Genomic DNA, 12,690 nt, shown 5'->3' with positions numbered 1-12,690 from the left:
GGTGATCGCCCTACAGGGAACATGTGTCCCCACAGCAACCCCAAACACCCCTGAGCATACGTCATCGCGTCTTACGCGGAGGCTCAGGCACCTGCGTGGACGACCTGAGCGTGCAGAGATAGGGGCGCGGCTCTGTCGCTGCCACGGAGGCGGGGACTGTGGAGGGGCGTGGTTTTACCGTGCGAGCGGGGGCGTGGCCCAGGTTGCAGAGCGGGTCGCAGAGAGAGGCTCTTAGAGCCGAGAGGCCGGGCCGCAGCACTGAGGGGGCGGAGCTCCGGCTGCAGGGCACGCCCCTGAGTGCTTTGGGAGCCAAAGGATCTCTAGGCCAATGGATAGCTCTCCCAAATCGCTGCGGGGGCGAGGGAAGGGTGGGCTCTCCGCGTAGGCGGGACTCTACGCAATCGGGCTCTGCCTTGGAACCCCTGCAGGAGGACCTTATCTGGTGGTGCTAGCTTGTAGTCCAGTCCCCGCCGGAACAGGTGGCTCGCCCCTCCCCTGGGCAGGTACGCACTGCTGGGGCGCTGGCTGGAGAGGGCTGCTCTGAGCCCTCCTCCCGGCCTTATATGTGGCCACACTTGGACGCCCAGGTATGGAGCACGCTGCTCGACCTCAACTATGGACTTGGACGAGTTTCGCCTGCTGGATGCGTTCACCTACTTAGAGGGTCTCTTGGCCTTCGTGGTCTTCGTGTTTCTCACTTTGGTAGGCTCTCCCTACGGTCGCTACTCGGCGCAGCATCCCGGCCTCCAGTTGCCGGCGAGACCCGCCTGGTTCCTGCAGGAGCTGCCCTCGATGGCTTGGCCGCTGTATGAATACACTCGCCCTGCAGCCGCGCGCCTCGGCAGCATGCCCAACCGGGTCCTGCTGGCGATGTTTCTGATCCACTACGTTCAAAGGTAATGGTTTTCCCTCCTGCGGCGGTCCCTCCCCACACCAGGTGTCTCCCCGGTACTCGCGCTCGGAGATTAAATTCCGAAATACTAGGATGCTATGGAAAGGGAGGTAGAAAGGACTGCATGGTCATGGTTAGTGGTACAGTTGTCACGATTTCCTCTCTGGCTGTCTGCAGACTATCAGCGATGTCGCCCCAGCGGGGTGATGTTACTGCTTGTCTCCTGTTTCCCCCTTGGGGAATCTTTATCCCTGGTGCAGCCTCCCTGGTAACCAGGTGACCCAGCTTTAGCTTGCTAACAACGTTGTCTCTCGAGACCACTCTGGACCCCGAATGTGGGTAGACTTGAGCAGTTTCAGAGATGTGCTGCCTTCCTTGTTTGAGAGGGACTGGCTTTCCAGGCACAAACACAGTTAGCTTATGAATCTTTTCTCGGGAGAGGGTATGTGAAAGATGTTTCAGTGACTACCTCAAGTTTTCAAGTTTTCAGGTTTTCTAATAAACTGGACTGGACTGTCTCTAGTTGTAACTGACTCTAGCATTTGTAAGTCAGTGTTTTCATCTAGACTCGGAAAACTGCACAATAGAAAGGATGCCTCTGTATTTTATGGGAGTTGAATTCCATGGCATTTGCGAGTCTCTCATCCTCTAGTGTTGGGGACCTACCTTAAAATACCCATTTCCTGGAGACGTTTGGAGAATTCAGTGTTGTGTTGGTAGCCTGTTCTTTCTTATATTCCAGTAAAGGGGAAGAATGGCTTCTCAGATCCAGTGCCCACAAGTCCCTGGTGTCCAGGATGGTACAAGAGTTGATTTCCATAACAGCTGCTCTCACCCTCCTGAACATAGTGTGCTTCTAGTCACAGCTTTAGTGCAGGCATTTTATGTGTGGGTGCAATCAGCATGCAACAAAGCATGGATTCTGTGTGCCTCCAACTGTCGATAGAGTATTCCAGGAGCTGAGGAGATGACTCAGTGGGTAGCCGTGCAAGACCAGAGACCCGAGTTTGCATACCACACAGACTTCTGTAATAACACTGCCTCTGTGTGGAGATGGACAGCAGAGATAGGAGACAGGGCTAGCTAGGCTGCTGTGCACAGCGGTGAATGACATAGAAGGCTATAGAGCAATAGCTGAGGTTGTCTTCTGACCTCCACGTGCGCTCCATGGCATACATGCAGGCACATCACACACACACACACACACACACACACGTCATACACACGTCACACACACACACACACAGATACAAATAAAAACACAAAGGAGATATATTCTACCTAACAAAGTTGTTATCAAATTGCTTAATCTATTTTTGTGAAGGGACGGGATGTTACTGCTGTTTGAATATCCCCTGAACTCTTGTTCATGGACGTACCTCCATAAAAACACAGAAATTTGTGTCTGTGTGTATGACCTATGGGTAGAAGTTGGTTCTGGGAAGCAAAGCGCTAGAGGTGTATCCATCTAAACAACAGATGCCGGAGATTCCCTTTGGACTGAGGGTGTAGCTCAGTGGGAGGGCATTTGCTTAAGCAGTACCAGGAGGACTCTGAGTTAGGGGAGAGAGTGCTAGCGTTGAGCAAAGGGCTCACAGACTACTGGAATGAGGATGTATGTGCCATATTACATTGTACAGCCAAAAAAGATTATCAGGGGCAGCCTCAGTATTACATACAGTATTTTGAAACTAATACTTGCATTAAAGAGTTATAACTGGGGGGTGGGGCACGGGGAGGTCAACTCTCTAAGGTTAAACAGACATCCTTGTAGAAGTTATTTTTGGTATAAGGTTGTAGTGACAACTGCCCAAGGTTGTAATGCTGGCAGAGTCCTTTGTGATAGATAAGTCTTGTCAAGAACACATTGGTGCAAACACCTCCCCAATTACTTCTTGCCTTCTTTATCTGTTGTCATTAATACTTGGAAAATGTGATGATTATTTGAACAGCTGTCACCCTTTACCCTTTGATGGAGTATTTTCTCTGAAGTGCCTTTATCTCAGGCACATACAAACAAGGAGGTTTAGGGGGAAATTCATCCTTTTACTGTTTGTAAACGCTAAGATCCTGTTTGCATCCATGCATTTGGGGACACTTGTCATGCAGTAGAATTCAGTGACGAGCAGTGGCAAATGCAGGTTGGTACCGGGAACCAAGCCTTAAAGACAAGCATCGGATGGTGATGAATGGGATTGAGTTGAGACGCTGCAGCTGTCAAACCTCACCCCCCAGTTCAGTCCCCTCAGAGGTTCATGCAGCTGCAGCATGTGGCATTAGTGCCAGCACTGGCGTGCTCTTGCAGTGAGAAGACATGCATCCTCCACGCGCGTCTTGCACAGGTTGTTTCTGTAGCATTTATTCCTCACAAACCTGCTACCTGCTCAGCCCCTCTGCAACCTGCTTCACCTTTAGTTTTACTCTGTTTCTTTCTTCCCGTCCTGGGGCAATCCGGCTATTCATCTCAGACCACATAAATAAATATAAATAAGTAATAAATCATCCTACAACACAGAATTCTTTCTCATACAAAAATTTCCCATTGCCCTGGTCAATTTTTCTTACCTAAAATACACCTTCTTCAGCCCTGTCCTTTCTGTTTGCTGATTCTTTTCCACCTTGCTTATGTTTCCCCCTTTACCTTTGCATCTTGTAAACAATCTTATTCTTTTTTTATTTTTTTATTTTTTGGTTTTTCGAGACAGGGTTTCTCTGTATTGTTTTGGAAGCTGTCCTGGAACTCACTCGGTAGACCAGGCTGGCCTCGAACTCACAGAGATCTGCCTGCCTCTGCCTAACAATCTTATTCTTAAACCCTCCAATGTAGACATTAGTCTACTTCTCACTAGAAGACCATGTCTTACTCCATTCATCTAGTTTGTCTAACCAAAAAAAAATTTACTTTGATTTTTCTCGTGCCCTGTACACATGAGACAAAGCTTGTGAAAATAAAAGTTGTCAATGTTGAAATTTTCTCATAGACCAGTGTTTGCTGTGAATTCATATTTGATCATAGTGAATTGTTTAAACTGGTCATGCATGTTGCTATATGATAAATAGTCCTTTGCATACAAGTTAACAAGACCAACAGACCTAAATTGACATTTAGCTATTGGTATTTTAGAACTTTCACAGAACTTAGAAATTCTCAAATGCTTGATGTCTTAACTGCATATAGGTTGAGTTGGAGGGAAACGGAGAGAATGAAGACAAGAATGAAAATGAGGGCAAAAAGTCAGCCTCACTCAGACTTTATTCCAGTATTATGTAATCTGACATAACCAAACTTTCAGTTACATGGGTATGCCCTAACACTACTTTAATTCCAGCACTCTGAGTTCTGTCGCGTCTGCCGCGCAGCCTGTGTCCGAGAACGTGTGGAGGGTGTCGGGGATTGACAACACAGAGACTCGCTCAACGATATAAATAAAACTTTAAGCAGGCCCCAAAAAGGTTCAAGAAAACTTCCTAAGAAAGGCTCCCTCCAGAAAAGCTTCTGCTCTCTCCTCTACCCTGGCTGGTTCTGCTCTCTGACACCAAAAACTGATCTGGGCGTGTCAGAAGAGGCGGTTAGTCTTTGGACAAGGTCGAGGTCAGGGCGGTTTCCCTGGGCAAGCCTCTTCCAGGAACTTATTGCCCGGGGCATTATATTGTTTTTAGTAAACATGTTTTTAGTAAACATTGTCTTACAGCTGCCTACTCCCAGGCTGAAGGGGAAGTGGGTCTCTGCTCAAGGTCTGGTGTTCCCACAATTCACCCCTTTTTATTTTCAAATGAGGCACTCCTGGCTTAGGTCAAGTAGGGTCACCCTCCCTACAGAGTTCCAAGCTAGAGACACCAAAAAAAAAAAAATCAACTTACATGGAAAGTTTATTTATAAATATCCCATTTACAGTGACCTAAATTCATTAAGTGTTATACCTAGATCACTTGTGAAAAATGAGCTATCAAACAAGCAGTCGTCGTGTGAAGTTACTTTTCTCTCCAAAACTTTAGGAGGTATGGTTTTGCACATCTGTAACCCAAGCTCTGTAGGCAGGTTTTTCTTTTGGCTGGCAACTCACTAATAGCAACACAGAGACTTCTTATTAATTGTGAATGCTCGTCCTATAGCTTAGGCTTTTTCCTAACTAGCTCTTATACCTTAACCCATTTATATTAATCTACATTCTATCATATGGCATTATCTCTCTTCCATCTTGCAACTCCTTCCTCTCCCTGTCTCCTGGCATCTCCTCCTCCTTCTTCCCAGAGTTCTCTCTGTCCCTGGAAGTCCCACCTAACCTCCTCTTAGCTAGTGGTCGGCCATTCAGCATTTTATTACACCAGTCACAGCAATAACATTTTCCACACAGTGTACAAATATCCCACAACACAGCACTCAGGCCAAGACAAGAGAATCTCAGGTTCCATGTTAGCCTGGGCCACATAGTGAGACCCTGTCTCAAGAAAACAAAGAACATGGTAATGCTGTACAGTGTGCTCCTTTTAAAACAAAACATTATTTGCAGAATAGAGCATATTAATGCAAGGTCTCTGGCCTGGGAGCAAGGGAGGCACCGAAGTGGACTGTCCTTTTAAGTAGGGAGTTTATTTAAAACATTATCAATGCCATGAACACACGGTCAAGCAGACAGCACAATGTTGGAAGCTCGGAAGGAGTTCGGTCCCATGAGGCAGCAGGAGTCCGTCCCTTGCAGGTCTCAGAGAAAGAGAAGAGTTGATAGCACAAGCCTGCAGCCAGGTTGTCCCTGAGTCCCAGGTGGCCGAGGGCTGAGAGGGAGTTGAGAGGAAATTGGGACTCTGGGGATGTGGGTGAGGTGAGGAGGACTGAAGTGTCACTGTCACACAGGTGGAGATGCCTCATCTTAGCTCCCCGATGCCTTCCAGTCTGACAGCTACAGTCGGTAAGCTTCCTGGGAGAAGTAAGAGTGACACCTGTCATTTGCCTGGAACCCAAACATGCTGGGAGGCCTTAGGTGACATGTCTCCTCTGTGTAGAAAGCAAGGAGCCCCTGGGCTGGGGAGATGTCTCAGTCGTTAAAAGCTAGGCTCACAACCAAAACTATAAGAAAGCAAGCAGCCCAGAATCAACTGTGAGGATGGACAGAGGGCCAGCACTCAGGCTTAACTTGAGCAGTCTGGTCTGGGATTCTAACAATTGTTTATTTTTAGGCTTTTATAAATAAATGCTTCTAAAATGTTTTCTTAAAAAAAAAAAGAGCAAGGCCAAGAGTGCACACTGCCCTGCGCTCTCAGCTGCACATTTGTTTTTTGTTGTTGTTGTTGTTTTTTTGTTTGTTTTGTTTTTCGAGACAGGGTTTCTCTGTGGCTTTGGAGGCTGTCCTGGAACTTGCTTGGTAGTCCAGGCCGGTCTCGAACTCACAGAGATCCGCCTGCCTCTGCCTCCCGAGTGCTGGGATTAAAGGGGTGCGCCACCAACGCCCGGCGCACATTTGTTTTTAAGAGACACTCACACCCATGATGTTAAACCCCTAACAGAGAAACCTGTAGCTCTCCCTGGCCTGCCAACCAGGGGAAAGCATGTAGACAAACCTAAGGACATCTCTTTCATTTTTTGCCAGCAAATTTCAAAAACAGTTCATTCATCAGATTAGCCTAAAGCATGGACCAAGAGAGATTTGGGGTAATTACTTTTTAAAAAAATATTGTGCATCTTGGAGTTTTGCCTGCTTGTGTGTCTGTGTACCACGTGAGCACAGTGCCCAAGCAGGGCAGAAGAAGGTGTCAGATTCCCTGAAACGAGTGACACATGATTTCGATTTGCCACATAGATAATTAGGGACTGAACTTGGGTCCTCTGCAAGAGTGTCAGGTGCTCCTAACGCCCAAGCCATCTCTCTGATCCCTTCATTACTGTTAGTACTGTTGGTTTAGTTGACTGTAGTTTGTAAATCAGGCTTTGTCCAGATGCATAAGGGATTTTGCCTTGCAGCACAGTTCACAGCAGGTGTGCCCAGGTCACACACAAAAGTCAGAGAGCTCTCACTTTAGAACGTGTTGTGTATCCGGAAAGCAGGGATGTCAACACATCTGTTAAAAAGACTGAATCCAAACTATATTCCTGACAAAATGGGACCAGTTTAAGTTTGGGGCTTTTCATTTTCTTTAATAAGTTATCAGTCAAAACAAACCATTTCAGTTAAAGCAGGTCCCATAACAGTAATTTTGTTTGGTTTCTATGGAACAGGATCTCACTGCATAGCCCAGGCTGGCCTTACACTTTTGACCCTCCTGTTTCAGCCTCCTCATGCTGAGGGTACAAGCCTGCTCCATCTTTATTTTCTTTTCTTGAATTACCATTTCTTGTTCTTTCAGTGCTTTTGAGTTGTCTATGTATTTTAGGTAGGCCTGTTGGAAAAATTTCATACAAGCCTTTGGAATTTAATAGCAAGAATTTCTCATTTTTCAATAGAAACTAGACAGCGCAGCGTTGTTTGTAAATCTTTGTGTTTCCATGGCTCTTGGGACAGACAAAGTTAGGTTCATACCAGACAAAGGGATCTTTGCTCTGAGCACAGGTATTTGACCCAGGCAAGAAGATGGTTGAATAATATGAAACACTTATTTCACTATCCCAAGCAATGGTTAGCCAAATAAACTACCATACTTATTTCCTCTTTTAGAAATCAATAACAAGCAGAGAGGAATTTCCTAGAGGGTATGACACGTGCTTTTGGGTGAAGTACCAGGGCCTTTGCAGGTTTTGCATGTGTAAGAGAGTTAGGGTAAGATGGACTTTGCCAAGCTAAATGAGAAGAGAATTACATAAAATATTTTGAAATTGCAATGCTTGACTCAGAATTAGTAAGGAAGGTGAAATCTGCCCAAGACAAAGCACTTATGCATTAGCTACTTTTCTGTTGCTTTGATAAAATACATGACCAAAGAAACTTAGACATAGTGTTATTTTGGGCTCATAGCTCTAAAGGGGTAGGAATCCATTACCAGGCATGGTGGCAGTAACAACGGAGAGCTCACATCTAAAATCAAAAGCAGTAAACAGAAGGAACTTTAAAAAGACACATCTTAAGCTCTCAAAGCCATCCCCAGTGAGACACTTCTCCAGCAAGGTCATATCTCCTAAGTCTCCCCAGAGTCAAAAGTTGAGGAGCAAACATTCAAATAGTGGACTAGGGGAGACAGGTTGTCATTCAAACCACCCAGCCTCGTTGCTAAAATGTCTTGTAGAAATTGTTTTGTTGTTGTTTCATTTGCTTGTTTTGTAAGGTAGAGTGGCCATTGTACAAGCCATACTTGTAGGAAAGCATGTCCCAGTACTTGTTTTCAGGCACACATGCTTCAGATCTCATCTTCCTTCATTACCTTCCTAATTTATTTGTCTGTCTCCACTGCTTTTTGTACTTAGCAGTGGGAGTATTTGTTTTTCAGAGACAGAGTCTGACTGCTTGGCCCTGGGTATCCTAGAGCTTAATAGGTGCAATATGATCAACAGGCAGACCTGGAACTCAAAGAAATTCTCCTGCTTTTGCCTCCAGAATGCTAGGATTAAAAGCATGTGCCTCCACACTTGGCTTTATCCGCTTTGTTTTGTTTTTAATGAGAGTTAGACAAATTGAGAACATTTTGAGACTACCTGCTATCACAGGGCTATCCCAACACCATCATTTCTTGGGGTAAGCTCCTATGCTGTGCAGGGTTTCCCATTGATAGCATGAGCTGTTTCTTCCTGTTGCCTAACCATGTAGGATTGGTATTTATGATAAACATGCTGCTGTCTGAACAGCTCACATAGTACTGGCACATCCAAGGGTTTGATAATTGATGACAGGCACTGTTTTACCTCCACATACATATGGTCCTTTCTGTGTGTATACTCTGCCAGTCTTGATACCAGTGAAAACACGAGGTTTTAGAAATAAAGGCGATGTTTCCTAAATTTTGTTTAGCAGTTTGATTCAAAGCCTTTTGATTTGAAATGCTGTGATTAATTGTAGGCAAGTGAGAGAATGGAGACAGCATTGCAAATGCAAAAGTCACATCTGGAGTGGCAGAGGCTGAGTGGACCCTTCTGTAGGGAGGAGAACCCTGAGCACAGCAACCAGTGTTGACCTTGGGCTGCTGATTCAGGAAACGGGTGGCTGTTAAAGATGGTTCTTCCCACCATCCTGGTCCCACAGCCTTCTCAACCCCAAATGAACAGAGACTTATATTAATTATAAAATGTTGGCCAATGACTAGGGCTTCTTATTGACTAATTCTGTCTTAATTATTAACCCATTTCTATTAATCTGTATATTGCCACAAGACTGTGGCTTACCCGGTATTGCCCTGCATGGTGTTACTCCTCTGGCAGCATCGAAACTCTTGAGGGGTCCCTGTCCTACCTCTCTCAGAATTCTCGTTGTCTCCTAGTCCCACCTATCTTCCAACAGTATTTTATTCATCACCAAATAAGAGAAACATATAAACAAGGACCTCCTCCATCAGATGGCAATAGAGTTCTGATTATCAGCGGCTTCATTCATTTATTTGCTTTTATTAGTTTTTAAAATTAGCATTCAAAGTAATGAGCAGTTGCACAAGTACTTTGTGGTTGTCACCCTTTACTTCTTTCCCTATCCCTCTACTCTGGCCTGCTGGACCCTTTTCTCCTCCCAATTTCTCTCCTACTTTCATGTCTCACCAGTTCTGTTGCCATCTTTTTATCTCCTGTGCCCCCATTAAAAGTTTTCCCCCTCCTCAAGGTCCCCATTCTAGTTTCATGATCTGTACTAGTACAAACATTTATATACACACATATGTAAAAGTTAAAATAGCCAGGTGGTGGTGGCATACCCCTTTAATCCCAGCACTGGTGATGACAAGTCAGGTGGATCCCTTAAGTTCTAGGCCAGCCTGGTCCGTAGAGTGAGTTCCAGGACAGCCAAGTCTACGCAGAGAAACATTGTCTCAAACCCCCACATGAGATCTAGGATCTCAAACCCACTCATGAGAAAGAATATGCATTGTTTGTCTCACTTGCTTATTTTTGCTTAACACATGGATCTCCAGTCCTTTCCACTTTCCTTCAAGTGCCATGACTCAGTTTCTTTGTGGCTAAGTAGAAAACTGTTTCAAAAGCCACTTGTTTTGCCAGGTGTGTGTGTGTGTGTGTGTGTGTGTGTGTGTGTGTGTGTGTGTGTGTGTGTGTGAAACTGTCTTTGCAGGGCTACAGTCTGAGCCAGCCAACATGCCTGGTTCGTACCTGGGGGGGTGGATTGAGAAAGGGTAGGTAAAGATGTTAAGAGAATGACAAAGACACAGACACAGAATAGAGTCAGAAGGGCAATCCAGTCAACACTGAACGCCTTTAATTTATTCTTCAACATTCTAAAGTACGCAACCAAAAGTGGGGATATGGCAGAAGACTTCTATTATCATGAATAAGGAGCAAACAGACTTACTTTCCTTAATCTCCAGGTAATTTGGTAGCCATACCTGTTATCCTGCCTTCAGGGACAAGAGTAAACACACCTGAGCCCAAGTCTGTTGTTATTTAGACAAGACATCCAGTACCAAGGCTGAAACATCATCCTGTAGTCAGTGTTTAGACCTTTAGGTCTTTTTGACATGCTAAGGACAGTTTTGAACTCTCTGATCTTGAGGCAAGATGAAGCAGACCCATCTTTATGGGCCCCAGTAAATGTGGTATTTAAAACTTCTAGGAGAGACTTGTGGGTGAGGTGGAAGGAGAGGGAGAGATGCAAGTTGCTAGACACATAAGCCCACGTGACATAATTTGGTGACATTTAAGTTTCCCCAGTAAAAAAAAGATAAGCAGTTTCCATTCTCCCCACACATCTCATTTATTAAACAGTCATTCGAGCTCTATCTGCAAGTTCTGAAAGAAAACCAGGGTGGAAACAACATTTAGTACAGCCAGTCTGGCAAACTCCCTAGTCCTTGTTGGTGCATGTTTTTGTGGGTGTTACAAGCCAACCGAGGAAGCCATGAAGAACAAATGGCATGGGCAGAACTAAGAAGTGGTGCTGAGAGTCTACTGTATGTACCTCCTGTGTGACTGCACCAGAGGGAAGCCAGACCCTGGCCTTGGGAACATGAACCTTTGGTTCTGAGGACAGATTCAGGGGAGGGAGTAGGAGTGGACCAAATGGTGGCTGGGAGGTCACTGAGGGTTATGAGAGTCTCTTGGACTCCCTCCACTAACTACTCGAAGGGAGGTTTCCCATGCTTGGCACTGGGGCTTTGTTAGATACTCTTGAGGCTCTTGAGGCAAGCAGAAAACTACTGATAGCACTCCACCGTATGCAATTTCAGTGGTACACTAGAAAAACTCTTATACTTCTGTTTGGTCCATTCTTTGGTATGCATGTTCCATATTATTACAACCTTGCAGATTAAACTCCTCCTATCACATATTATGGCACCTCCCCATTACCCAAAGAGACTTAAAATATGAAGGTTCTGGCTCATGAAACATTAGCTGAGCCACAGCCCGTGTATGGAAATTATGTCTGTTGCAAATTAACGAGATAAGAGAGATCCCACCTTGAATTTGGGTGCTGTGGGAAAATCTATAAAGCATGACTAGATTCCAACAGCCTTGGCATTAAGCTGTGGTATGTTTTGCACATTTGCCTCTGGATGTTCAGATGAAACAAGAAGACGGTTTGCTGAGTCTGCAGAGAAGCTCCTTCCAGAAGCCCTACAGAGCTCACTAGGAGCTTGACTTGTGTGTCTCTGCTCCAAGTTCATAACAGTGCAGACACCTTTCTAGGTGGCCAGACTGCTGTGCCAGAGCTTAGACACACGTGCCACCCATTCCTAATGATCAGAGCAAAAGATGATGATGGTCAATCAAGTCCATGCTGTATTGGATCTGCCCACAGGTGAAGCATTTATCTAAATTGCTCTATTATTAATTAAAAACTCAGGAGTCAGATATTGAGGTAAAAACCTGATTGATTAAGAAAGAAGTTGAGTTCCAATCCCTAAGAGAAACATTTACCTCCTGAAAAGGCCAATTTGGATTCCAAGATCCTTGTGATAGAATTGTTAGGTCCGCACCTGTGTCTCCCAGACTTGCAATGATAACATCATTTATTTGTACTTTTAATTTTGGTCTCTGCTCATTTATAGAAGTTTGCCACTATACTCAATTTGTGATTTTTTTGACTTTTTTTTTCCTGAGCCAAGGTTTCCCTGTATTGCTTTGGAGCCTGTCCTGACACTCACTCTGTAGACCAGACTGGCCTTGAACTCACATATATCCACCTCCCTTTGCCTCCAGAATTCTGGAATTTAAGACCTATGCCACCAATACCTGGAATTTTTTTCTGACTTTTTTATTCTCTCTTTTATGGCTCTTCTATCGTCCAGAGCAGTATGTTTTCTTACAGTAGGTGTTAGTCTCTTTAATTATTCTGGGTAGTGATAGGAAAGGACTGAATTGAATTTGCCAAAGGGTTTTCAATAGGGACCTTTGGGAGGCCACTCAGGGTTTTTCCTGATGGCAGCAAAGGATTACTTTGGTACTTTGGTACTCTCAGGCCACACCAGAAGGAAGGGTAGTTCTATTTGAATTATATTTATAAAAAGAATTATTTCTAGAAACACCTTGTTTACAATCCCTTTTCAGGTGACCTTGTCTGCCACAAAATATTTGACATTTTGATTTTTCTTTAAATCTTTTGAAATCACCTCTTCTATCCGTGTATCATCATCATGAGCTTCAGTGTTAATTGTTTCTCTGTTTCAGTGCTCCAAAAGTGCTAATTTTTCTTTTAAAGGCCTAATTATCCTTTTGCATTGGG

The 12,690-nt window shown here is 44.7% G+C and overlaps 1 protein-coding gene across 1 annotated transcript in view; it reads left to right on the top strand.

Annotated features, from left to right (window-relative positions):
• The first annotated feature begins 586 nt into the window (after window positions 1-586).
• Srd5a1 (steroid 5 alpha-reductase 1) overlaps window positions 587-12,690 on the top strand; it is a 30,168-nt gene continuing 18,064 nt past the window's right edge. The window contains 1 exon segment of the mRNA NM_001281617.1: window positions 587-896. Coding sequence (NP_001268546.1) covers window positions 616-896 — 281 coding nt within the window. The 5' untranslated portion in view covers window positions 587-615.

This window comes from Mesocricetus auratus, unplaced genomic scaffold (assembly GCF_017639785.1).
Source record: "Mesocricetus auratus isolate SY011 unplaced genomic scaffold, BCM_Maur_2.0 Super-Scaffold_100015, whole genome shotgun sequence".
In the NCBI taxonomy this organism is placed as follows: Eukaryota; Metazoa; Chordata; class Mammalia; order Rodentia; family Cricetidae; genus Mesocricetus; species Mesocricetus auratus.
Note: the sequence above shows the minus strand (reverse complement) of the source record. Positions and strands in the feature narration are given on the sequence as shown.